The sequence below is a fragment of the Cebus imitator genome, unplaced genomic scaffold, assembly GCF_001604975.1.
Source record: "Cebus imitator isolate Cc_AM_T3 unplaced genomic scaffold, Cebus_imitator-1.0 Scaffold61, whole genome shotgun sequence".
NCBI classification, from domain to species: Eukaryota; Metazoa; Chordata; class Mammalia; order Primates; family Cebidae; genus Cebus; species Cebus imitator.
Window position 1 is genome coordinate 2,620,084 of NW_016107376.1, and position 27,994 is coordinate 2,648,077.

The 27,994-nt window shown below is 38.5% G+C and overlaps 1 protein-coding gene across 1 annotated transcript in view; it reads left to right on the forward strand.

The window, feature by feature from the left end:
- Window positions 1-14,763, forward strand: part of HACD1 (3-hydroxyacyl-CoA dehydratase 1) — a 27,681-nt gene extending 12,918 nt beyond the window's left edge. Inside the window, exons 2-7 of the mRNA XM_017529772.2 lie at window positions 454-571; window positions 756-774; window positions 852-940; window positions 4,193-4,314; window positions 9,422-9,600; window positions 14,284-14,763. Of these exons, the coding sequence (XP_017385261.1) occupies window positions 454-571; window positions 756-774; window positions 852-940; window positions 4,193-4,314; window positions 9,422-9,600; window positions 14,284-14,366 (610 nt within the window). The 3' untranslated portion in view covers window positions 14,367-14,763. The remainder of the gene's footprint in view (window positions 1-453; window positions 572-755; window positions 775-851; window positions 941-4,192; window positions 4,315-9,421; window positions 9,601-14,283) is intronic.
- The last annotated feature ends 13,231 nt before the right edge of the window (window positions 14,764-27,994 follow it).

Genomic DNA, 27,994 nt, shown 5'->3' on the forward strand with positions numbered 1-27,994 from the left:
TCTCTGTCACCCAGACTGGAGTGCAATAGTGTGATCTCGGCTTACTGCAGCCTCCACCACCCAGGTTCAAGTGATTCTCCTGCCTCAGCCTCCTGAGTAGCTGGGATTACAGATGTGCATCACCACACCAGGCTAATTTTTTTATTTTTAGTAGAGAGGCAGTTTCACCGTGTTGGTCAGGCTGGTCTCGAACTCCTGACCTTGTGATCCCTCCACCGCAACCTCACAAAGTGCTAGGATTACAGGTGTGAGCCAGGGTGCCCGGCCAGAATTTCTTTCCCCTTTAAGGCTAATATTTCATTGTCTGTATAGACCCCATTTCATGTATCCATTCAGTCACTGATGGACACTTGGGTTGCTTTCACCTTTTCACTATTTTGAATAATGCTGCTGTAAACACATAAATCAGTGTTAGTTTGAAAGAACTTTATAAAATATTTTTGTTTCTTCTAGGTGGTTGGTTCTAGCTATTGCCATGGTACGCTTTTATATGGAAAAAGGAACACACAGAGGTTTATATAAAAGTATTCAGAAGACCCTTAAATTTTTCCAGACATTTGCCTTGCTTGAGGTAAGTTTTCCATCATGCTGTGTTTCTATTACTGTAATATTTATGTGAATGTTTTTTTGTTGCGCATTTCAACATGATTTTGTTGGTTACATACCACCTATGGATTTGCTTAATACCAATGTTGATAGCGGTTTGCTTAATGTTTTCTATTACTGACATAATGATTTTTTTTATTTGCTTACAGATAATTCACTGTTTAATTGGTGAGTTTTTGCTTTAATTTTATACTTTTATTATAAATTGCCTTTAGGGCAATAGTTGATTTGTTTTTCTTTTTAAGGAATTGTACCTACTTCTGTGCTTGTGACTGGGGTCCAAGTGAGTTCAAGAATCTTTATGGTGTGGCTCATTACTCACAGTATAAAACCAGTAAGTGATGCAAACATGTTGTCTACTTGAGCCTGGAGGAAAGCTTTCCATTAACAGGAATCTAAAATATGGACATTGATATATTTCAGGAAGTGTAACCATTGTACAAAAAGGAGTTGAGTTTGAATTTTAAGTATTGTGCCTTGATTTTGTGCTTCAGCAGAATGACTTCCAAATACAAGCAAAACCAAACATTGGCATCTTCTATCTGTAATAGATTCTCCTTTGATATTTTCCAGTTTTTGAAATTAGTATTCAGAATCTGTCAAATAACTGGCAGAAACTGTTATTTTCTATAGAAGTTTTTTTGTATCAATCCAAGTTGTCCTCTTTGGGTATGTAATTTAAGTTGTCAGTATAAAATTTATTATTTTTAGCCAGGCACAGTGGCTCACACCTGTAATCCCAGCACTTTGGGAGGCCAGTGTGGGTGGATCACCTGAGGTCAGGAGTTTGAGAACAGCCTGGCCAACATGGTGAAACCCTGTCTCTATCTAAAAATACAAAAATTAGCTGGGCATGGTGGTGGGCGCCTGTAGTCTCAGCTACTCGGGAGGCTGAGGCAGAAGAATCGCTTGAACCTGGGAGGGGGAAGGTGCAGTGAGCCAAGATTGCACTACTGCACTCCAGCCTGGGTTACAGAAAGACTCCGTCTCAAAAACAAAAACAAACAAACAAAAACTCATGACAGAAACATTTCCCATGTCAATTCTTCTGACCTTCTTGACAGCCTTTAGAGCCCCCTGTTTACTTGAGGACAGATCTCTGGCCTCCTTTCCATTTCTCAGATGCCTTACCGACCTCCTGTCTGTGTGGGGACACCTCACTGACCTCCTGTCCTTTATACTTGAGCCCTCTTGACTAGTATCTTTCACTCGAGTTGCATGATTTACCTGTTCCCTAACCAGCGACTGCCATGCAGATAGTGCAGACAGCAGTGCAGGAGAGGCAAACTATTAATTAACTTTGCCTACTAGTTTAAAAGCAGAAGGGCAGCATTAACAGACTAGAAGAGAAACTCCTCCAGGCAGTGAGGGAATACGACCTCAGGACCACAGCGAGTCTGAAGAATGAAGAAGAAAGAAACCTTAACTTGACACTAAAGAGAAGGAGGTAAAGGGAGGCTTGAGAATGGCAAGTTCCAAAGAGAAAACAGGACCCATCTGCCCCGTTTATCCTCCAGAGGATCTCTGCCTCAATGTTCCGATTTATTTTTTGCTGACAATAGTTTCCCACTGGTATCTATTCAGCACTTCTTAATTAATTCAACAAATATTATTGAATGCATTCTGTACACCTGGTGCTGTGCAAATTTCTAAATTTAAAGAAATGGATAAGGTGGGCCGGGCACAGTGGCTCACACCTGTAACCCAGCACTTTGGGAGGCTGAGCCAGATCACTTGAGGTCAGGAGTTTGAGACCAGCCTGGCCAACATGGTGAAACCCAGTATCTACTAAAAATATAAAAATTAGCCAGGTGTGGTGGTATGCACCCATAGTCCTAGCTACTGGGGAGGCTGAGGCAGGAGAATCACTTGAACCCAGGAGGTGGAGGTTGCAAGGAGCCCAGATCACATCACTGCACTCCAGCCTGGGTGACAGAGCAAGACTCTGTCTAAAAAAAAAAAAAGAAAAAGAACAAGGCAATACTAGCTGTCAAGGGTACTGGCTGTTTGGAAGTGGGGGACACCTGACATCCAATCATGCACAGAGGCTAACTGTGTACCTCGTCTGTGCCCGACAGTGTGCTGGGATATGGCTGTTGATAATACAAACATGCTTCTCACCTGATGGAGCCTATAGTTGGGAAGGAAGCTAAACAAATATTTAATTATGTAAGTGTTAATTGTTTTGAAGCTAGAGCCTAATATGCTTTGCCCTATACCTAGGGACTTAGTCTGACATAGGGAGTGGAAGAGGGCTCTCCTTAAGGAGTGATATAGATGTTGAGTGCTGACTTGTAAAAGAGTGAGCCAGACAGCTTTTAGTACAGATCGGCCAATGCCGCAATACAGATATGAACAAAGTGCCATAGAGGGAGGGTGGTGGGCCGGGCATGGTGGCTCATGCCTGTAATCCCACCACTTTGGGAGGTCAAGGCAGGTGGATTACTTGAGATCTGGAGTTCGAGGCCAGCTTGGCCAACACGGTGAAACCCTGTCTCTACTAAAAATATAAAAATTAGCCAGGTGTGTAATCCCAGCTACTACGGAGGCTGAGGCATGAGAATCTTTTGACCTGGGAGGTTAAGTTTGCAGTGAGCCAAGATCGTGCCACTGCATGCCAGCCTGGGTGAAGAGCAAGACTCTACCTCCAAAAAAAAAAAAAAGGGGGGTGGTGAACAAATAACTGCTCAGGGTGAGACAAGAGGGTTGGGGACAGTTTTCTAGAGGGTGAGACGTTTTAGTTGAATCTTGAAAGATGAGAAACGATTTGTCATGGAATAAGAGAGTAACGTTCTAATGAGAGGGAATAGCATGTGTAAAATTGCACACGTTCAGAGCACAATCTGGAAATAACAAAATCTAGTGTTACCAGACAGAGAAGTAGGTAGGAGGGTTGAGTAATTGTCGATGAAGTTAGAGAGATTTCCAAGCAGAGATTGTAAACAGCTTTGAATATGGTGCCCAGGTATTAGGGCTCCTCCTTTTATTCTGCTAAGTAGTGTGGGACCGGTGAAACTTTTAAATCACAGCACTTAGCTGATTCCAATTTGTTTTTTATTGATTTGCTTTTTAAACTTATTTTTTAAAGGAAAACTTGCATTCATGTGAAGAATAAAGAGAGGAAAGACCATTTAGGAGACAGTTACAGTAGTCCACATGAGAGATGATAAAACTCTAAATTAAAATAGTGGTAAAAGGGGTAAACATGAGTAAGCAATTCAAGCATTGGTCTTACAGTAGAACAGGTGTGATTCAGTGATTAATAGAAGTAGGAAGGTCAGATTGTTCTCATTTAGGTTTCATCAGGGTAACTTTTGTCCTCAGGTGATAGCGGTATTGCCTGAAGTGAAGGATGAGGGAAGAAAAACCAGTCGATAGTCAACTATTCCTGTGCACAGGACATATTTAAGTTCCACGTTCACAATTAATTACGTTAATGGTGACTGCATTAAGTTTTCTGTATTGCATTTGTCTAACCCTAGCATTCCATTCTAAATAAAAGGCAATACATAAGTAAAGAAAGTACCTTCATTGAAAAAGAAGTTCAAGGTTGAACAACACTGTGGATTTCTCTGTAATTCTGCAGATCCAGAATGAGGAGAGTGTGGTGCTTTTTCTGGTCGCGTGGACGGTGACAGAGATCACTCGCTATTCCTTCTACACATTCAGCCTTCTTGATCACTTGCCATACTTCATTAAATGGGCCAGGTGGCGATGTCTTGCAGTTTAGTTTCTCACTGTCCTGTGCATGCTGATTTTGTGTGCGGAGCTAACACCAGAGAATTAAAATTTGTGTTTCAGCCCCACGATGCCACAATGCTGTTGCTTTGGATATTAGCTGGTATAACTAATAATTATACAAGTTATGATTTGTATTCTAAAAGCTTAATGATCAGAGAGTAATCATATTAATGTATATTTTGAGTGAAATCAATGCAAGACAAATTATTGTTGTATCCTTAATGTCAGAATTGGTCATTCATTTTTTTTGGAATGCACAATATACATTGTTGGAATTAGCTTAAATAAGCAATGCCAAAAATACTGTTTTTTTGGTCTGTGATGTAAATTAATAGTCAGTCTAGCAGCCACAGTTTATGTCATTTAGACAATACAACTGGCTTTTTTCTTTAAGTTGCAGAGATATTTTAAAAAGTCACACTTACTTAAAATTGTATTATTTGGAATGTGGACAAATTTTGTATTTGAAAGCCTTCAAATATAAATTTTTTAAAGCAACAGTTTTTAAAGCAAAAGATATCTGTTCCTTTTGAAGTTGGAATTCTTTGAGCAAGTGATATTTTAGAAAGTTATTATAAAAGCAAAATGGCTCTGTGGAGAACAAATCACAAATCAGTACAGATTTGTTCATTCTGTTCTTTATATTGTACTTATAGTAGCAACAGCAATAACAAATGGTATGTGCCTACTGCATGCCTGAGATGCAGGTATAAACAAAACAAATTGTCTTAGGATGAAGACAAACATAAACTAATATATATGTGATATGTCAGGTGGTGATAAATGCTGGGATTATAGGTGTGAACCACCATGCCTGGTCAATTGCTCCTTTTTAATCTCATGTATTACCCATATTTGAATCTAATAAATGAGAATATATAAACCTAAAAGAAGGAAAACTACTTTTAAATTACTTTTATTCTCTCTACCCAAGGATAATCACCGTGAATTGTGTTTTATGGTTTTTTTTTGTTTGTTTGTTTGTTTTTGAGACACGATCTCATTCTGTCACCCTGGCTGGAGTGCAGTGGCACGATCTTGACTCACTTCAATATCCACTGCCTGGGCTCAGGCAATTCTCCTGCCTCAGCCTCCCAAGTACCTGGGAGTACAGGCGCAGGCCACCACACTCGGCTAATTTTTGTATTTTTTGTAGAGATGGGGTTTCACTATGTTGCCCAGGCTGGTCTTGAACTCCTGAGCTCAAGTGATTCACCCAACTCAGCCTCCCTAAATGCTAGGATTACAGGTGTGAGCCACCGCACCTGGCTGTGTCACCTATTCGTTTAGACTTTTTAATGTTCTCTAGTTCTTTTTTAGGCACTTGTGGCTTACCACTTTGCATATGATGAAATACTTTATAATTTGAGCTTAAGTATCCTGTCATAAGAAGGTTGCACTACCAATTATATGGATTTGTTTGGTTTTAATCTTACTGTACATGAAAACGTATTTAGCTTTAGTGACTGGGCTTTTTAAAAGGTTCGAAGTTTTGAATGTAGCTGGACTGTAATCCTAGAACACATGAATATCATTTTGCATGACAATGTTCTGGACCTCTGGCACCTTTGAAAATACTAACTCATGGTAAAGTCTCTTTTCATGTGCTGAATTTACAAAATTTGTCTGAAGAATATAGTGGAATGTACACTGCACATTTTCCTGAGGTCAGGCATGTTACTCTTGATGGCTTTGTGTGTCTGCCTTTTGCAATGCATTTGCATGTCTTGAGTGTCTGAAAAAGTTAAAAACTCTGCCATCGTACACTGAAGTTTCCTTTTTAGAAACTGCTTATCCATTGCAGGCTCGGTGTGGTGGTCATGCCTGTAATCCCAACCCTTTGGGCAGCTGAGGCAGGCGGATCACTTGGGGTCAGGAATTTGAGACCAGCCTGGCTAACATGGTGAAACCCCATCTCTACTAAAAAATACAAAAATTAGTCACATGTGCCTGTAATCTCAGTTACTTGGGAGGCTGAGGCAGGAGAATTGCTTGAACCAGGAGGCAGAGGTTGCAGTGAGCTGAGATCATGCCACTGCACTCCAGCTTGGGCTACAGAGTGAGACTCTGTCTCAAAAAAAGAAAGTGTTTTTCTATTGCCTTAATGTTAAACAAGTCACACAATGTTTCAGCTTTGAAATCATGTTTTGCATAATATATCAGTGGATACTAATCATAAATAATTACATGTCCAAAAGGTCTCAAAAAATCCCAGCCATCTAAATATAGTTCCCAATCCCATTAAGTAACATAAGATAATATTTGTATTTATGTTCAGATGTTGAAGCTGTTGTTCTCAAATAAAGCTTCACTTTAGAAATAGCTTCTTATTTATAAGTAGTTTGGCCTATTGTTACAGTTTGAATATACTTTGATTCTATTTATGTGTTACAAGAGTTCTTGGAAAAGTCCTTAGAATAGGTAATTGTATAGTAAGTTATGTTTTTCATATTGATTTCCATTTTGATTTAGAAAATGCACTCCCTTCAAAACAATTTTAGACAGGAATTGGGAACCTTCAAAGATGCATTGTATCTTTTTTTTTTTAATGTGTTCTATCCATAGTTAAATCTCCCACACTGCCTTCAGAACTTAGAGAGTTAGTGACATGCAATGTTTTTGAAGTGCAAGTAAAGTCAAATAAATTATATAATTTGTTCCCATTTCATTAGACATTTTCACTGCCTTTAAGACTTTCAGCCGGGCGCGGTGGCTCACGCCTGTAATCCTAGCACTTTGGGAGGCCAAGGTGGGTGGATCACCTGAGGTCAGGTGTTCAAGACCAGCCTGGTCATCATGGTGAAACCCCATCTTTAAAAAAAAAAAAAAAAAAAGACTTTCAACTAGCTTATAGTAGGAGTGATAGTTTTTTCTTCTGTTAAAAGAACAATTCTGCCAAAAAAAATCATTTGAAAGCCACTTAATCAGTTTGGATATTTTATTGAGACAGGTATATAAAATGTCCAGTTATGTGATTTAAAAAATTGAGGTATAGGAAAGGACTGATTTAAATAATACACAAAAAACTACACCAGACTAGTAAGAAAGCAAGGCCAGGAAGGGATAAACAGATACAGTGAAGGAATCATTCTTCTTTCTTGAACATCTCATGTGTTTCGGCAAATAATTCTGCCCTCCTCCCCATCTTTTATCTTCGCATATCCCTGACACACAGGAATAAGGTGATTTTTAATTTGTCTCCAAACTTCTTCAATACTGACAACTTTGACTTTTCTTCATAGATATTTCTTAATGCCATCAAAGTGATTAAATAAAATACAGATTAATTTGATTTCTTTTTCCATCAAAATGTTGATCTTTGGTTTTAAATTAAAAACTTTTTTTTTTTTAATTTAATTTTTTTGAGACAGGGTCTTGTGGTATCACCCAGGCTGGAGTACAGTGGTGTGATCTTGGCTAACAGCCCCCTTGACCTCCTGGACTCAAGCAATCCTCCTGCCTCAGCCTCTTGAGTAGCTGGGGCCACAGGCATGCACTACTGTGCTGGGCTAATTTTTTGCTGTTGTTGTTAGAGACGGAGTCTCACTATGTTGTCCAGGCTGGTCTTGCACTCTGGCCTTTTGACCTTAATTTTCTGTGGTAACTGTTACATTGTGAACAACTTGGAGAAAAATGATTTTCTTTTTTCTTTTTCTTTTTTTTGAGATGGAGTCTCACTCTGTTACCCAGATTGGAGTGCAATGGCAGAATCTCAGCTCACTGCAACCTGCAACCTCTGGATTCAAGCTGTTCTCCTGCCTCAACCTCCTGAGTAGCTGGGATTACAGGCACCTGCTACTGCATCTGGCTAATTTTTGTATTTTTACAAGAGATGGGGTTTCACCATCTTGGCTAGGCTGGTCTTGAACTTCTGACCTTGTGATCCAGCTTCCTCGGCCTTCCAAAGTGCTGGGATTACAGGCATGAGCCACCGCACCTGGCCATGATTTTCTTTAATGAAGAAATGTTGTCATCTTGGATCCTTTAGGCCCCTCTTACTGGAGACCAGCCAGTAGAACAGAGTGTTTCCTAATTAAAAGTATACATGATGCCTGGCTTCCTGTGTGTTGCAGACCTTGCCACAGACCGAATGAACACATGGTGACTTTGGATTTAGAGTTGAACTTTCTGAGCTCTATTTTAAACAAGCCAACTACTCCTTTAATGTGGGAATTCAGGAAGTAACTTGTGAACTTGTTTTGTTATGGGAGCAGTTTTAAACAATATAATATACTTATTAGTAGCTACTCATGCTTTAGGTGATATTATCAGTTTTCTGCAATAATTGCTTCTCATTAGTAACCACAAAGACTTTTTCAAATGCCTCTTAAAAATAACTACCTTGGTAATTTCAAGGTTCAGATATAAAATTTAGGATAATCACTGATCTTTTTAAATGCAGCATTTGATCAGTAAATTATTAGCTGCCAGGGGCAAAAGCAGTCATTTGTGATTCTATGAACCAAAGAAGTTACCATTACACTACATTTTTTTAAACTACAGAGGCCAGGTGCGGTGGCTCACATCTGTAATCCCAGCACTTTGGGAGGCTGAGGCAGGTGGATCACCTGAAGTCAGGAGTTTGAGACTAGCCTGGCCAACATGGTCAAACTCCATCTCTATTAAAAATACAAAAATGAGTTGGGCATGGTGGTGCACGCCTGTAATCCCAGCTACTTGGGAGACTGAGGCAGGAGAATTGCTTGAACCCAGGAGGTAGAGGTTGCAGTGAACCGAGATTGCGCCACTGCACTCCAGCCTTGGTGACAAGAGCAAACTCCGTCGCAAAACAAAAACAAATAAAACTACATATACATTTTGTAATGTATAAAATTATTTTGGTACTCTAAAATTAGTTGATACTATTTTATTACAAAGACCTTGCCTTTTAAACAGGAAACTGTTATTAGGTGATAATAAGCAAATCATTAAAATAGAAATATTAACTTTATGTGAAGTTATTGTAAAGAAAAGAAAATTTTGAAGTTTAAATTTAGTAGTAGCAATAGATCTGCAATGTAAAGTCTAATAACTATTGTAGAAAAATAATTCTCTGAGGTTTTTCTTTCTCCAGATACAATTTTTTTATCATCTTATATCCTGTCGGAGTTGCTGGTGAACTTCTTACAATATATGCCGCCTTGCCGTATGTGAAGAAAACGGGAATGTTTTCAATAAGACTTCCTAACAAATACAATGTCTCTTTTGACTACTATTACTTTCTTCTTATAACTATGACCTCATATATACCATGTAAGTATATACTTGTTAGTACTTTGATTTGACGTAGAATGTGGAAATTTTTGGAAGGAAAGCATAATAAGCAAGGGGAAATAACTAGAAATAATTGCTTACAAATACATTAAAACTTCAGTTTAGTCCCATATTTACTGATAATTTGGGAAAATTGAAGGGAGAGTGAGGCAAAAGACATTTCACTAGCTATGAGAATAAAGGCAAGTAGGCCAGGCGCAGTGGCTCACACCCGTAATTCTGGCACTTTGGGAGGCTGAAATGGGCAGATCACTTGAGGTCAGGAGTTCGTGACCAGCCTGACCAACATGGTGAAACACCGTCTCCTAAAAACACAAAAATGAGCCAGGCGTGGTAATCCTGTAGTAGGCCTGTAATCCCAGCTACTCAGGAGGCTGAAGTAGGAGAATCACTTGAAGCCGGGAGGCGGAGGTGGTAGTGAGCTGAGATCGTGCCACTGAACTCCAGCCTGGGCAACAGAGCGAGACTCCGTCTCAAAATAAATAAATAAATAAGGCAAGCAAGTTAATGCATGGATGATTGCTGTCTCAAAATCATTTAAACATCAGCTTAGTATGATGTTTTTAAAGAAAGATAAAAATAAATCATGTTTAAAGCATTAGTGCGCTTTTTACAAGCATTTAGAATTGTATATCTGAGTATAAACAATCTATCCAAGAAAATTTCAGAGCATTTCTATTTATTCATTAAGCATATACTTGGAAAAATCATCTAGGAGTAGGTTTGAGTCTTATTTGTGTTGCTCTGTGTACTTGAAAACAATAAAGCCACTTTTCTTAAAGGATTTTGAATAACTCAGCCTCTTCACTAATTTCTCATCACCTTTCAGTAGTTACAATGAATTGGTGAGGCTTTACTCCATTTAAGTGCTAATAGTGAGGCCGGGCTCAGTGGCTCACTCCTGTCATCCCAGCAGTTTGGGAGATGATCCACTTTGGGTGGATCACCTGAGGTCAGGAGTTCGAGACCAGCCTGACCAACATGGCAAAACTCCATCTCTACTAAAAACACAAAAACTAGCTGGGCATGGTAGTGGGTGCTGAGGCAGAAGAATCACCTGAACCCAAGAGTCAGAGGTTGCAGTGAGCTGAGATAGCACCATTACATTCCAACCTGGGCCAAAAGAGCGAAACTCTGTCAAAAAAAAAATTGCTAACAGTGATATATTTTTAGGTCAAATATTGATAGCTCTAAAACCTACACTGATGTGATATAAACTATTTCATCTAAAGGGGATGAACATAAAACTTGGCTGGCCTCTTGAGGTATCCAACTTTTTTTGTTTTTCTGAGACCGAGTCTGGTTCTTTTGCCCACGCTGGAGTGCAGTGGTGTGATCTTGGCTTACTGCAATCTCCGCCTCCTGGGTTCATGGGATTACAGGCACCTGCCACAATGCCCACCTAATTCCTGTATTTTTAGTAGAGATGAGGTTTCACCATATTGGCCAGGCTGGTCTCAAACTCCTGACCTCAAGGGATCTGCCCACCTCGGCCTCCCAAAGTGCTGGGATTACAGGTGTGAGCCACCGCCTCTGGCCAATGCCTTTAACTTGCATCTTTCCCAAAATCAGAATTTACTTAGTGGTGAAAGATGTGTTTTCCCCTCATCTTCTACCATTTCAACCCGATTCTGTATCTGATTTTCTACCTGGGCCAGTTCAAGAGAGCTAAGGAGGGGAAGCCTACTCTCTTGGTTCACATCCCTCACTTTTCCCAGTGGCTAATGGTAGCATGCCTTGAGCAGAACCAGAGCTTGCTTAGGTGTCTGACAGTTACAGGTTCAAGCAGTGGGTTATTCTCTTCCTCATGGCCTCTGAGGCAACTCCATGGAAACAGAGGACCTGAAGCACCTTTTACAGGTGTCCTGGGAGATGCAGACTCTGGCCTGTACAAGTAGCAGCTTCCCAGTTCACCATGCTGCCAGCTGCTGAGTTCCACTGGCCAGAAGATCACTCGGCCTGGGATGTGTTTTTCACTGAATTTTTTTTTTTTTTAATTCCCTCCTCCCCCTGCATTCTTGATGTTAGTAGTAGATCAACTAATTTTTCTTCGCTTATTAAATCCTTTGCTAATTAAAACTACTTTTTGAGTATTTAGGACTCAAAAGTAGCAGTATAATTTCTCATTTACATTAAGATGAAAGAGGTTAAGTGAGTTGCTTAAAAATCACTGGCTGGCGGCTGGGCATGGTGGTTTACACCTGTAATCCCAGCACTTTGGAAGGCCAAGGTGGGTGGATCACTTGAGGTCAGGAGTTCAAGACCAGCCTGGCCAACATGGTGAAACCCTATCTCCACTACAAATACAAAAATTAGCCAGACGTGGTGGTGGGCACCTGGAGTCCCAGCTACTTGGGAGGCTGATGCAAGAGAATCAAACTGGGGAGGCAGAGGTTGCAGTGAGCCGAGATTGTGCCACTGCACTCCAGTCCAGCCTCAGCGCCATGAGTGAGACTCCATCTCAAAAAAAAAAAAAAAAAAAATCACTAGCTGATGAATATGGTGAATAAAGCCAGAGTTTGAACTCAAGCCCATACCTTCTGTTCAGCTACTCAGAATTTTTTGAAAATATTTAAAATAACTGCTCAGTGAGTTTAAGTAATTATGACCTGAATAAATTTAGGCCCCTAGATATATAATATAATGGTTACCTTTCTGAAGTTAGGAAGTACCTAAATAAAAAGAAATAAAACCTGTTATACATTTTGGCTCTGTTTGAGCTAAGTTCTACAAAGAAATTTTTACCCAAAGTTGCCTAAGCAGAATATTCAAAGCTTGTTGTGTGATAAGGTTCATTGGTTTGATTATTCTCATTATATTCAGAAATATTTTTACACTGGTATTGTTTATAGCTGATATGGATTTGTTTATCCACCAACATTTATACTGTGATTTGAAACACTGGCTCAAATTGGTTCAAAATATTCTTCAAATTTGACTGAGCAGATGACAATTTGTCCAACTGACCTAATAACATATATATTCATGCGTTTATTATGTAATAGACTAAATACCTTTATACCCAGCCAGAAAGAGCTTCTGCTTTAGGCCCCATTTAGAGGACCTTGTTGTAGCCCCTCACTGTCACTTCACACAGCAGCCCACTGCCTTTTTTCTTTTGAGATAGAGTCTTGCTCTGTCCCCCAGGCTGGACTGCAGTGGTGTGATCTTGGCTCACTGCAACCTCCACCTCCCAGGTTCAAGCAATTCTCCTGCCTCAGCCTCCTGAGTAGCTGGGACTACAGGCGCATGCCACCATGCCTGGCTAATTTTTGGTATTTTTAGTAGAGACGGGGTTTCACTGCGTTAGCCAGGGTGGTCTCGATCTTCTGACCTCGTTATCTGCCCACCTTGGCCTCCCAAAGTGCTGGGATTGCAGACATGAGCCACGGCACCCAGCCACCCCTGAGACCATGGAATTTGCTATCCAGATGGCAATGAGCATGCATCTGGGCCCTGACTAGGCTTCTTCCTTGATCATTGTCCTGAGGGTTAACCATGTATCAGTATATGCATCCCTGAGTAAACAGGATAGCTGGGGGGTAGTTATTTGTGAGCAGTATGGATGAAGCTTAGATGTATGCACCAGGGTCTCTACACACATGTACAGGAGACCCCTTGCGGTACAGGATAAGGCCAAGAGAATGGAGAAGAGGAAGTTGGGTGGACCCGTTTTCCCTGTGCTGGAATGTTCTGGCACAGCATTCCAGAGAGTTCAGAATTCTAAATTCAAACATGGTCTTCCATGTCATTATGAAGGTATTTTTTAAAAAGGTATTTAAGTTTGTTAAAAAACAAGCAAAAGTAGGCCAGGTACAGTGGCTCACGCCTGTAATCCCGGCACTTTGGGAGGTCAAGGCAGGCAGATCACTTGAGGCCAGGAGTTCAAGACCAGCCTGACCTACATGGTGAAACTCCATCTCTACTAAAAATACAAAAATTAACCAGGCGTGGTAGCATGTGCCTGTAATCCCAGCTACTCGGGAGGTTGAGGCAGGAGAATCGCTTGAAACCAGAAGCAGAGGTTGCAGTGAGCTGACATCATGCCACTGCACTCTAGCCTGGGAAATAGAGCAAGACTCTGTCTCAGAAAAAAAAAAAAAAAAAAAAAAAAAAAAGAAAAAAAAAAAAAAAAAAAAAAAAAAGCAAAAATAAAAACAAAGCCCCAACAATTACAGCATTATAATATTTAGACATGTGGTATGTAGCCTCCATTTGCACTCTTTTATTTGAGTCAGAGTTTTGCTCTTGTTGCCCAGACTGGAGTGCAATGGTGCGATCTTGGTTTACTGCAACCTCCGCCTCCCAGGCTCAAGTGATTCTTCTGCCTCAGCCTCCCGAGTACCTGGGATTACAAGCATGCAGCACCATGCCCAGCTGATTTTTCATATTTTTAGTAGAGACGGGGTTTCTCCATGTTAGTCAGGCTGGACTTGAACTCCCAACCTCAGGTGATGTGCCCACCTCCGCCTCCCAAAGTGCTGGGATTACAGGCATGAGCCACTGTACCCCACCATTTGCACCCTTACACTCCTGAGGTCTGTAAATATCCAGGGAACAGCAGTGGTATGGAATGTATTTACTCTCTAACATTGCCATATTTAACAGGTTTCAAGTATAAATGATTTTAAAACATTTTCTTTGTTTTCTTTTTCAACGAAGTGTTTCCACAACTCTATTTTCACATGTTACGTCAAAGAAGAAAGGTGCTTCATGGAGAGGTGATTGTAGAAAAGGATGATTAAATGATCCCTGCAAACAAGGTGCTTTTTCCAGAATAACCAGGATTTACTTGAGTCCAAATTTTAATAACAAGAATAAACAACTTTGTGAAATATCATGGATTGTATGGTTTCTTAAAATATAACTTGAGACATGTGGTATTTGCCAATATTTGTGTTCCTCTTATGCCAGATCTATTTTTCACAAGAACTGTGCAAATATCAATAACTCTTGGGTAGGTGTTGATTACTAAGAAAATAATTAGGTGTATTACCTGGGGGAAAAAAAACTTCTACTAATTTTTTTTTAAACATGCTCAAAGCTTTTAAAATCAATATTTAGAAATTAGTTTAATGATTTACTATTATACCTGCCAGTGATATTTATGTGATATTTATAAATGAAAGTAAATGCAAATTTGTTAACAACTTGTTAATAATGTATTGGTGTTTTTGAACCCACAATCTATTTTTTCAGGAAACAAGGCAAAGTTATGATTAATCACAATTTTTGGAAGCGTGGATATAATTTGCTAAAATTAGACTTTTGATGTAGGTAAAATAACAGCGTAAAAACACACACATGAATTCAAGTGGATGTGTCACAGTTGGAAAATATTCCTTGGAAATATTTCTAGGCAGTTGAAATTATTTATACCGCTAAAAAAATCTATTTTTATTTAAATTAGCCACTTAAAGACAAGCTTTTCAACTGTGAAGGTTTTAAGAGGTTAGGAAGAGCATAAGTATTTGCCCCACTGTTAAAAAAATAACAGGACATCTGATTACAATGCTGTATTCAGGCTGGGAGTGGTGGCTCACACCTGTAATCCCAGCACCTTGGAAAGCTGAGGCAGGAGGATCATTTGAGCTCAGGAGTTCAAGACCAGCAACACAGCAAGACCCCATCTCTTAAAAATATATATGTATATACAAAAAAAATTAACCAGGCATGGTGACACATGACTATAGTTCCAGCTACTTGGGAGGCTGAGGTGGGAGGATCACTTGAGCCCAGGAATTCCAGGTTATAGTGAGCTATGATGGTACAACTGCAGTTAAGCCTGGGTGACAGAGCAAGACCCTGTCTCTGAAAAATAATGATGATGATGATGAGGCTGTACTCAGAACTTTGGTTGAGAAAATCTTCTCTACAATGTGGAATTGTCTTGTAACAATTGTTAGGATAATCCACTTGTGGTACTTAGGTAGCTAAATATTTTGGGGTATGATCTAAAAACAGACTTATCTCATTCTGAATTCCACTGAACAGCAAAATGTCTTGTAATAAAGTTCCTGTCTTTGTATTTAATAAAAAAGATACGCTAGAGATACTTTAATGCCTTAATTTGTAAGTAGGGCCTTTAAAAAATGTCCTTCTTTTATTCAGAAATGTTGATTTACTACCCAGTTTTTGAGAAAATAGTAAATATGTGATTTTAAAAGAAAATAAACTTTTTTTTTTTTTTTTTGTCCTTGGGATATCTAGTTCTAATTTTTGCTTTAAATGTTCTGTATTGTTTCCATTTAACAATCAACATGTAACATTACACTTTTAAAAATCACTTGATTTTGTGGTGGTAACCTCCTTTACAGATATTTTTCACATAGAGATTTGTAGTTTTTTCACAGAGATTTGTAGTTTATTTTTCACATAGAGATTTGTAGAATATTGTTGCAAAAGTTTACTTTATAACTTGGTTTTTCAAAGGTGCTATTTCTTTTATTACATTACATTGTAATGTTTCCTCTGCAGCTTAATGTTTCATTGAGCAATATGGATTAGGTTACTAGTTCTCAAAAGTCCTAATATTCATTCTGCTCTTTACTCGATCAGATTCGTCTTGGATTTTTATACAGAAGAAACTGTCAGGGAGTCTTTACCTTTGGTAATATAGTATAAGAAATTCACATATTTTATTAAATGCCTGTCTTATGAAAAATATTTAAATCATATTTCAAAAATTTGCATTAATTCAACTGGTACTGCCTACAAGTAGCTATAATATTCCTTTTCTTATGTTGTGGAATATCTTGAAGTAGGAATTGTGAATAACTTTAATAAAAATGAAAACCCATTAAACTATTTTGTGATCCTTTAATATATGCAAAGTACACTTAAACTATAGATTTTGTTTACCTTCAATTCTGAATGGTTGTTTAGAAAATAAAGTGCTAAGCAGTAGTTTGATTTTAAGAGGAAAAAATATTTGAAATTGCCTTACACTTTGGTTGACAAAAAAGAGTCAAACCCTGTAAAATATTTGAAGAGATTTATTCTGAGCCAAATATAAATGACCATGGCCCATGACACAGCCCTCAGGAGGTCCTGAGAACATGCACCCAAGGTGGCTGGGGTGCAGGTTGGTTTTCTACATTTTAGGGAGGCATGAGACAACAGTCAAATACACTTAAGAAATACATTGCTTTGGTCTCGAAAGGGAGGACAACTTTGGGGGTTGGGGGTTCCAGCTTATAGGTGGATGTTAGAAGTAAAAGTTTGAAGGTGCAAAGAAAACGAGCACTCAAAGAAGTTCTCAGCAAGACAATTTTACCTACGCAGAAGGGTGCCACCTGTGAACCTGCTCGCCACAAGAGCACCATGAACAAAGGAGAGGGGAACTTTTTATCCCTAATGCATGAGGCTTCGACCATGTGTCCAGTCTCCATTGGCTGGAGCTGGACCTCACAGTCTAAGCTAAACCCCAATTGGCTAAGAGCTTAAAACTATCCTAAACTGGTAAAGACAATGGAGAGCAAAGGGAGGGAGGAAGTCGCTTGCTAAAGAGCTAGGAAAGCAATAACATGTCTAAATAAGGAAAGGGGTATATGCTATAAGCTAAGACATGCCTGGGCATGTCTAGGCACACCCTGACAGGTTAGGGCATCCGTGGGTTAGGCCTTTTAAAATTCAAAGAACAGGGAGACAGGGTATGCTTTATTTGAGGAAGAACTTGAGTTTATCTATCAGTAGATTTTAAAATTTTTGGATTGACAATTGGTTGAGTTTATCCACAGACCTGGGATCAATAGAAAGGAATGTCTGGGTTGTGATAAGAGGTTGTGGAGACTCAGGAGTTTGAGACCAGACTGGCCAAGACAGTGAAATCCCATCTCTACTAAAAATGCAAAAGTTATCCAGGAATGGTGGCATACCCCTGTCATCCCAGCTACTTGAGAGGCTGAAGTCTTGAATTTAGGAGGCAGAGTGAGACCCCATCCCAGAAAAAAAAAAAGGTTGTGGGGACCAAAGTTTTATCATGCACATGAAGCCTCCAGGTCGCAGGCTTCAGAGAGAATAGTTGTAAAATGTTTCATATCAGACTTTGTCTGTGTTGATGTTAATGCTGGAGGTGTATAATCAAGCATGTCTCACTCCTACTTCCTGTCATGGCCTGAACCAGTCTCTCAGGTCAAAAGAGCCCTAGCTGAGGAGGAAGTCCATTCAGATGATTGGGGGAGGGCGGACTTAGAATTTGGTTTACACTGTTTTCTGTGACTGCATCTTCTTTTGAGCTTCTCCATAAATCACCGTAACTTTCAATAGGCAACTCAGGGTTTTCAGTAGGCAAGCCAGGGCTTTCAATAGGCAAGTCAGGGCTTGTATCAGATAGAACATTAGAATGCAGTCCTGTAGACTTTGGCATTTGAAACACAGATCCAGAAGTTTTGATACTAGCAACTTTCATTTGTACTTGGTGACAATTCCTTTATATTCTGTTTTCCATTTTCATAGCTTTATAGCTTGCTAGATTATACAATATGCAAGTTTTAGAAAATATTTTTCAAGAGGTTAATTTGATATGAATACAGCAATATCCTTGCTAGTTTTAGCCTTTTAAAGAAGCATGCCAAAAATATAGGAAAGTCATTTTCCCCAAGAGTTTTTGTTGCTTGACAACTGTTGATTTTCAGAAGCATTATTTTCTTATCGTTAGATGTTTAAGCATCTAATTATTATGCTGCTATCTCATAGTTTCTAATGATATATTCAAATGATCTAAATTTTTCAATAATCTCTTTTCCTCCCCACAAATATGTATCTCAGGCCTACTGCTTGTCAGGTGCTGTTGTAGGGAATTAACATCTTCCTCATATTTTACCTTTATCTCCCCTATACAGTAAAGCTTTGGCAAAATTACTGGTTTAGATTGGTTAGTAAATCATAATGCAAAATAATTGTATTTTAACAAAATACGGTGTGTTGGTAATCTGATGTGATGGGTTGTTAATTACATGTGTATAAGCATATTAGGGTACCACTAAATAGACAGAATTCTGGCTTAAAACGACTTCATAACAAAGTTAATATTAGTTATAGATGATGAGACTGATACAATAGATCATTAAGAGATCTTTGAAGGAAAAAATAACTGTAAAAGACAACATTTAAAATACCTTTCAGGCCGGGCGCGGTGGCTCACGCCTATAATCCCAGCACTTTGGGAGGCCGAGGCGGGCGGATCATGAGGTCAGGACATCGAGACCATCCTGGCCAACATGGTGAAACCCCGTCTCTACTAAAAAATACAAAAATTACCTGGGCATGGTGGCGTGCGCCTGTAGTCCCAGCTACTTGGGAGGCTGAGGCAGGAGAACTGCTTGAACCCAGGAGGCGGAGGTTGCAGTGAGTTGAGATCCCACCACTGCACTCCAACCTAGAGTCTGGCAACAGAGCAAGACTCTGTCTCAAAAATAAAATAAAATAAAATACTTTTCATATGCCTATGGGAAGCATAGAGGTACTTTCCTTTCACATACATTTAGATTTGGATTAAACATATAACTGATAGAATAAAAAATAAGCAATGCAGTTTTGTAGTTTCTAGTAGGAAGGCATTGAATAGAACTTAAAATTCAATTTGTTTATGGTTTTAGTCTAAACTTACAAAATATTTAAATAGACATAGATATCTCCTTGAGATACGAAGCTTAAAAATACATTGTAAACATTTTAGATTTTTTTTTAATGTTCTGTTATAGCTTTTAAAATATATTGGTTGCCAGGCGTGGTGGCTCACGCCTGTAATCTCAGCACTTTGGGAGGCTGAGGCAGGCGGATCACCTGAGGTCGGGAGTTCAAGACCAGCCTGACCAACATGGAGAAATCCCATCTCTACTAAAAATACAAAATTAGTCAGGCGTAGTGGCCCATGCCTGTAATCCCAGCTACTCAGGAAGCTGTGGCAGGAGAATCACTTGAACTCGGGAGGCGGAGGTTGCGGTGAGCTGAGATCGCACCACTGCCCTCCAGCCTGGGCAACAAGAGTGAAACTTCGTCTCAAATAAATAAAATTAAAAATATATATATTCTTCGTTTTTTATTTTAAAATAATTTTAAAGTTACAGGAAAGTTGTTAAGAATAGTAGAAAAAGCACCTCTAAACCCTTCACTGGAATTCCCCAGTTGTTAACATTTTGTCCTACTTGCTGTAGTTTTCTCTTCATAATATTTCGTGAACCATTTGAGAATAAGTTGAAACATTAACCCCTAATTTCGTCAGTGCATATTTCTCAAGAACAAGGACATCCTCCTACCTTGCCACTGTACCATAGCTTAAATCAGGAAATCAACATTGATACTGCTATTAGAAACTTCAGCCGAATTAAATTTAAATGAGTTCAATTGAGCAAGGAGTGATTCGTGAATCAGGCAGCCCCCAGAATCAGCAGATTCAGAAAGACTCCAGGGATGCCCTGTGGTCAGAACAAATTTACAGACAAAAAAAGGGAAGTGACATACAGAAATTGGCAGTGAAGCACAGAAACAGCTGGATTGGTTACACATTGGCATATGTCTTATTTAAACACACTTTTGAACACCTAGCAGTCTGTGAGTGGTTGAAGTATGCCCCCTGGGATTGGCCAACCCTCAGCTATTGTTACAGGTGCATACTTTTAGTTAGGTTACCAATCTTGTCTGCCTATTAAGTTAGGTTACGGTTCGTCCACAAGGTCTCAAATACAGAAGTACAGAGTGCTTCTCAGGCCTTAGTTTAACAATACAATACCTTTATCTAATTGGTAGACCTTATTCCAGTCTCATCGGCATGTATGTATGCAGTACATGCATATTCTGGGTTAAGATCCAATCCAGGTGCGGGAATTACATTTGGTTATCATCTCTTTTAGTCTAGAGTGGTTCCTTAGTTTTTCTTTATCTTTCCTGACTTGGACATTTTCTACAGCACAGGATCGTTGTTTTATACAGTCCCTCCATTTAGTTTGTTTGATGTTTCCTCATGATTAGATTTAATTATGTACCTTTGGGCAGGAATATTTGTTCCATTTTCTGGTGATTTAACTTTGATGTCTCAGGGCTTTTGTTTCTTAATGTTTTGGTTGCACATAGGTATTTTAAAAAAAGGAGTTCCAATTCATAGTAGTTTGTGAAACAGCATTGAGTTTTATTTTTATTTTTTTTGAGACAGAGTTTTGCTCTTGTTGCCCAGGCTGTAGTGCAGTGATGTGATTTTGGCTCACTACAGCCTCTGCCTCCCAATTCAAGCAATTCTCCTGTCTCAGCCTACCAAGTAGCTGGGATTACATGCATGCGCCTCCATGCATGACTAATTTTGTAGTTTTGCAGAGACGGGGTTTCACTATGTTGGTCAGGCTGGTCTTCAGCTCCTAACCTCAAGTGATTTACCCACCTTGACCTCCCAAAGTGCTGGGATTATAGGCATGAGCCACTGAGTCCGGCCTGGATTTTTCAAACCAGATTAATATGCCTGTGATTGCATACATGAAGATTTTTAAGTGCTTAAAAAGCACTAAATTCTTTATACATATGCAATTTCCAGGCATATTATTAACCCAATCTTTATATTGATGTTTATGCCCCTAGATTATACCTTAGAAAATTCTGTGATTAATTTACTTTCATTTTGCTCAAAAGTTCTTAACTGCAGCATTCTGTTCCACATTACTTTATATTCTTACCATCTTCTCCTGCTTTGCTAAAATTATATATAATGCAAAATTGAGATTGCTGTAAAAATACATTTTATTTCTTGACTTACCGTGCCTTACGTATTTAAATGCAGTTTGTACAATTTGAAAATTAAAAATTATCCTTAAATTCAGTTAACATTTTGTGGTTTAACTTTGAGGATAATAACTTTAGAAAAATGGCTTTCAGGTCAAATCATTTATGAGTCATTTGAGAACTTCAGAATTCTTTCTTCAGAGATTTTGCATCAGCAGCTGTGGGGCCAAGACATTTGAATTTTTTAGCAAGGTGCTAGACACTTCTGGTGTAAGCAGCTTAGTTATCCCATCAGCCTTTGAGAAACACTGCACTAGAGAAAGGCCAGGTGCTGTGACTCATGCTTGTAATCCCAACACTTTAGGAGGCCAAGATGGGCGGATCACTTGAGGTCAGGAGTTGAAGACCAGCCTGGACAACAAGGTGAAACCCCATCTCTACTAAAAATACAAAAACTAGCTGGGTGTGGTGGCAGATGCCTATACTCCCAGCTACTTGGGAGGCTGAAGCAGAAGAATCACTTGAACCTGGGAAGTGGAGGTTGCAGTGAGCCAAAATCATGCCACTGTACTCCAGCCTGGGCAAGAGTGAAGCTGTGTCTCAAAAAAGAAAAGAAAAGTAAGAAGAAAGAAATATGAAGAAGGGGTGAGGAGGTGGGGACTGACTTCTAACAAATGCCATATTCAATGTACCCAATAGAACTGAAAGAAAAAAAAATTAGTCAATCCTCAATGTTTTTTATCAAAACGAACGCTGTAGTTTTAAGTTTATAAAAATGAAAAATGGTATTTGCATAGTCTGACAGGAAGATATTTTTGGCAAATATTATTTTATAGCCATACAAAGTATCTGACTTAAGTGTGTAGCTCAGAATAAGGAACAATAGTAAAATCCAGTCAGGTTTTTTTATTGTATTCAATTTGACGACATGATATAAAAGATATCATTACAACTAGAAAGTATGCTAAAAGATGTGTGAGCCACCACACCTGGTCTAAAAAAAATATTTTTTTTTAGAGTAGTGTTGTTACTTAAATAGAACTTCTAGTGTCTTATTTTTTTGTTAATAAGCCCTCCCCATAAACACATACACACACACACACACACACACACACACACACGCACGCACATACACATCCCTTTCTTAGGGAGGATCATACTCAAGATTGCGGGAAAGGCATATGTTGTCTATTTTTGAGAGATATGCATGACAGAAAATAATTATAATTTGCCTGAATGATTTTTAATTTAATCATAAGTTGACTAAAATAGGTTTGTGGCTAAATTAATGTGTTCAGAAGCTGATTTTATTGAGTTAAACTTTTGCTGAACTTTATTAAAACCTTTACAACAGAGATTAATCTTAAGAACTGAGGAAATGGAAAGGTTAATTTACATTAAGTGCACTCGAGAAGAAAAAATGAATTTAAAACAGTGTTTAGCTTGGAGTACGTAGATTTTTATGCATCAAATATTCATTTTCTTCAAAGTTACAACTTTATTTGTAACTTGGGTGCATAAACATTTGCTCCAAAATCTGGTATTACCTTTTTGTTTCAATTCCAAAATCAACATGTGAGAATTTTATAAACTTTATTTATAGCATTAAAAATGTATTACCCATTACACTCTGGGGGTGACAGAGCAAGACCCTGTCTCTAAAAGAAAAAAAAAAAAAAAGTATTATATCTTATGAAAACTGAAATTTCAAAGTTTCAGAATAAATTTTTTTGAAGTAGAGTGAATACTGTCTGTTAGTTTGCATTGATAACGAAGAAAAAAATACTGTCTGTTAGTAAGTTGTATGAAATAACAATGACAGGTAGCAAAAGTTAGGTGTCAAAAGGTAAAAAGGCTAGTAAAAAGGTATTTTAGAAAGCATTATTTTAGCTTGGCACGGTGGCTAACGCCTGTAAATCCAGTAGTTTGGGAGGCCGAGGCAGGTGGATCATGAGGTCAGGAGCTCAAGACCAGCCTGACCAACATGGTGAAACCCCATCTCTACCAAAAACACAAAAATTAGCTGGGCGTGGCGGTGTGTGTCTATAATCCCAGCTACTGAGAAGGCTGAGTCAAGAGAACTGCTTGAACTTGGGAGGCAGAGGTTGCAGCGAGCCGAGATCACACCACTGCACTCCAGCCTGGGCTACAGAGCGAGACTCTGTCTCAAAAAAAAAAAAGAAAGAAAGCACTGTTTTACGAAATGTTGCTTATTTTACAAGTTGTATGTTTATAGTTATGAGGCATTTTTGGCCCTGGAAAATTCCAAATTTTTTTTGTTTTGTTTTGTTTTTTTGGGGGGGGGACGGAGTTTCGCTCTTGTTACCCAGGCTGGAGTGCAATGGGGCGATCTCGGCTCACCGCAACCTCCGCCTCCTGGGTTCAGGCAATTCTCCTGCCTCAGCCTCCTGAGTAGCTGGGATTACAGGCACACGTCACCATGCCCAGCTAATTTTTTGTATTTTTAGTAGAGACGGGGTTTCGCCATGTTGACCAGGATGGTCTCGATCTCTTGACCTCGTGATCCACCCGCCTCGGCCTCCCAAAGTGCTGGGATTTACAGGCTTGAGCCACCGCGCCCGGTGAAAATTCCAAATTATTTAATATGCTTATGGAGTTAATATTTGCTTTGTTTTTGAAAAAGCATTTAAAAATATTTCCGTGAATTAACTTTAGATGCTTGTAAACTTTGTTTTCTTACTAAAAACTATATTTTGAGTTGGATAAACATTAAAAGAGAAAAAAAAACCTTTATCGCATATATTTTAAAGTTTTAGGAATTAAGGCTGAGCTGTTTTAGTACCAAGTATAATCCTGCAGTAAATGAAATGGATTTGTTTAAAGCTATCAATATTTTCTTAGGGTAAAATGGACTTACTATGTATTTATTTTTTGGCAAATACTAACAAAAGTTATACACAATACCTTAGGGTATTATTCTTATTAGATTCTCATGACAGGTCTTCACAGATTCTCATTAGTCACATTCAGTGGTGGAATGGTGACATGTGTCATGGTTATGGGCTAAGTAAGGCCTGGGAGTGAAACTTGCCTTCAATTTGGGAAAAAGTACTCAATTTTCTTAAGCCTCAAAGTCCTTATCTGTAAAATGGAATAAGCAGTTATCTGAAGAGCAAATGAAGTAATATCTATAAATTTGTAGCACAGTGGTTGGCCAATATAAATACCCAACAAATGTTAGTTTTTACTAATGGCATTGCTACTTTCACGGTTTTATAACGGTTATACCAGGTGAAATTTCTGAAGTCATACCTCATTTGTTTCTTGGGCAAAATCACTTACAGAGAATAGTTCTGGTAACATTTTATTTTCCTGCAGTTTTTTTCTGCTTTTATCAGTTTGAAAGATTGCCTATGTTTAGCTGTTGTCCTTATCTTGAATTAGAAGTAGAGGGCTACAGTTTCATTTAGTAGTAGCATAATAAAGAGGACTTTCCTGTGGCTTAGTCTCCTTTAGGATATATACGGTATCCTGCTGGTCATGGTTTTTGACAGTGAGTATTTCAAATGAGCCAGACACTGGTGAGATATTTCCTGACTCCCGGCAGTGCATTTAGGGCAGGCAAAGTGGGGTTTTGCTCTCCTGACATGCCCCAGGGCAGATGGGGTGGTGGTGCAGAACTATCTCCACAACAGATGATCTTTTAGAGAATTCCATTGTGTCAGCATATTAATAATTTTTATGTATAGTATTAATGGAAGAATATAAAAATGTTATAGCTTTCTCAAATGAGGAGTTCCTTAATCAGAATATGATGAAATAATTTTGTTCAGAAATGCTTCATTAATCTGCCATTGTTAGGAATAAGATGATTTTTCAAAAAACTTAAACTCATTATCCTAAGTCCGCTTTTTAAAAAATGAAATGTAAATCTCTTTGATCCTCAATGGTATGCAAAATATGGATTATAAATTATCTTCTATCATTTATCATCTAAAAAAAACAGATGACCAAGTTGCTTAGAGTTGACTGAAGTCAAATGGTTCTGCTGCTGTGGTTTTGAAGGAGGCAAGTTCACTGGTTTTAATGGAAACATTGCCGCCTCTACAGGTTGTTCAGAAAGGACAGAATTCAAACAATACAGAGTAACACAGGACAAAACAATGTTAGTTTCTCTTCAGTTATTCCCTTTGCCCAATACTTAGGGCATTGATAAAACTTTGCTGTCCTTTTAAACCTTTATAGAACACTCATTCTTTCCCTTTACACACACACACACACACACACAAACACACACACACACACACGGATAAATACATGGAAATAATCTATATGTATTTTATGATTTTGTAATTTTGCTCGAACAGCATCTTGGAGATTTGTGTGTGTGTGTTATGTGCTTTTTCATAATATGTATTCTCTATTAATGGACATTTTGTTTAGAGTTTATAACTATATAGGTACACAAAACAACCATGTCATAACAAAGTGGGGTTAACAGTAACATCAAGATTTGATTTTGATCTATTCATGGAAATTCATTGTGTACAAGGCCATGCATTATTTATCTCATTTGAAGGTAACAATGAAATGAAGCATACACTACTTTAATAAAACATTTCACCAAGGAAGAATCAGGTTAAGTAACAGGCCCAAATATGTTGTATCTTTGTGCAGATGAATGCACATATGAGAGATTCCTAAGTGTAAAACTGATAGATTAAGGGGAACACACATTTTAGATTCTGGTAGATGCTGCTAGTTGTACTTCTTGCCAAAAAGCTGTATCAATTTAATTCCAGCAGCCAACTATGAGAGCGCATTTCCTCATATTCTCGCACTAGTGTAAATCTTTTCATATTTTCCCAATTTGTATTTACTTATTGAAAATACAAATAATACCAATAAGCACATGAAAACAGGTTCATTGGTATTATTTGTATTTTTTTAAATCATACTTTAAATTCTGGGAAACGTGCAGAACATGCAGGATGTTACATAGGTATACACGTGCCATTGCAGTTTGGTGGTTTGCTGCACCCATCAACCCGTCATCTACATTAGATATTTCTCCTAATGCTATCCCTCCCCTAGCCCTCCACCCCCCAACAGGCCCTAGTGTGTGATGTTCCCCTCCCTGTGTCCATGTGTTCTCACTGTTCAACACCCATTTATGAGTGAGAACATGCAGTGTTCGGTTTTCTGTGCCAGTTTGCTGAGAATGATGGTTTCCAGATTCATCCATGTCTCTGCAAAGAACATGAACTCATCCTTTTTTATGGCTGCATAATATTCCATGGTGTGTATGTGCCACATTTTCTTTATCCAGTCTATCACTGATGGGCATTTGGGTTGGTTCCAAGTCTTTGGTATTGTGAACAGTGCTGCAATAAACATATGTGTATATGTGTCTTTATAGAATGATTTATAATCCTTTGGGTATATACCCAGTAATGGGTGATGGGTCAAACGGTATTTCTGGTTCTAGATCCTTGTGGAATCACCATACTGTCTTCCACAATGGTTGAACTAATTTACACTCCCACCAACAGTGTAAAAGTGTTCCTGTTTTTCCACTTCCTCTCCAGCATCTCGTTTCCTGAGTTTTTAATGATCGCCATTCTAACTGGTATGAAATGGTATCTCATTGTGGTTTTGCTTTGCATTTCTCTAATGACCAGTGGTGAGGAGCTTTTTTATCATGTTTGTTGGTCACATAACTGTCTTCTTTTGAGAAGAGTCTGTTAATATCCTTAGCCCACTTTTTGATGGGATTTTTTTTTCTTGTAAATTTAAGTTCCTTGTAGATTCTGGGTATTAGCCCTTTGTCAGATGGATAGATTGCAAAAATTTTCTCCCATTCTGTAGGCTGCCTCTTTACTCTGACACTAGTTTCTTTTGCTGTGCAGAAGCTCTTTAGTTTAATTATATCCCATTTGTCAATTTTGGCTTTTGTTGCCTTTGTTTTTGGTATTTTAGTCATGAAGTCTTTGCCCATGCCTATGTCCTGAATCGTGTTGCCTAGGTTTCCTTCTAGAGTTTTTATGGCTTTAGGTCTTACTATTGGTATTTCTCATGTGAACTGCTCTTCCATGTTGTTTGCACAGTATTCTCTTGGATGATGAGTCTTTTCAAAAATTATTTGTAAGTGCATAGATATGTATGTGCATTTTTTGTCATATATGTTTCTTTCCATCGACTGCATGTATTTGGCTTTGTTTATGATGGCTTTTGTCTTATAGCAAATTCAAATTTTTGTGTACAAAATTCTAGTCTTTCCCATGATTTTATGTTTTGCTTAGAAGACTTAGGCCCCTCCAAATCTTAAGTACATTTTCTTCTATTTTTTTTTTTTTTTTATGATTTGTCTAACTTCCTTTTCATTGGAAATTTTGATTGTTCATGGTGTAGGATAGAAATCTAATTGTATTTTTGTCTGCATGGATTTCAGAGCATGCTAGCACAATTTGTTAAATAGACCTTTCTTTCTCCCACCAAAATGAAATGCTGCCTATGGTATACGTCAGCAGCACTTTTCATTTCAAGGTATATATACAATCCCTATTATAAGACCAGGGAAAGGAGTCTCTGGCTTGTCACACATGTGGGGATTTGTGTGCTTTCAGCCCCACTCTTTTCTTTTTTCTATTTGTCTCTGTGTTAGTCCATTCTCACAATGCTATAAATAAATACCCAAGATTAT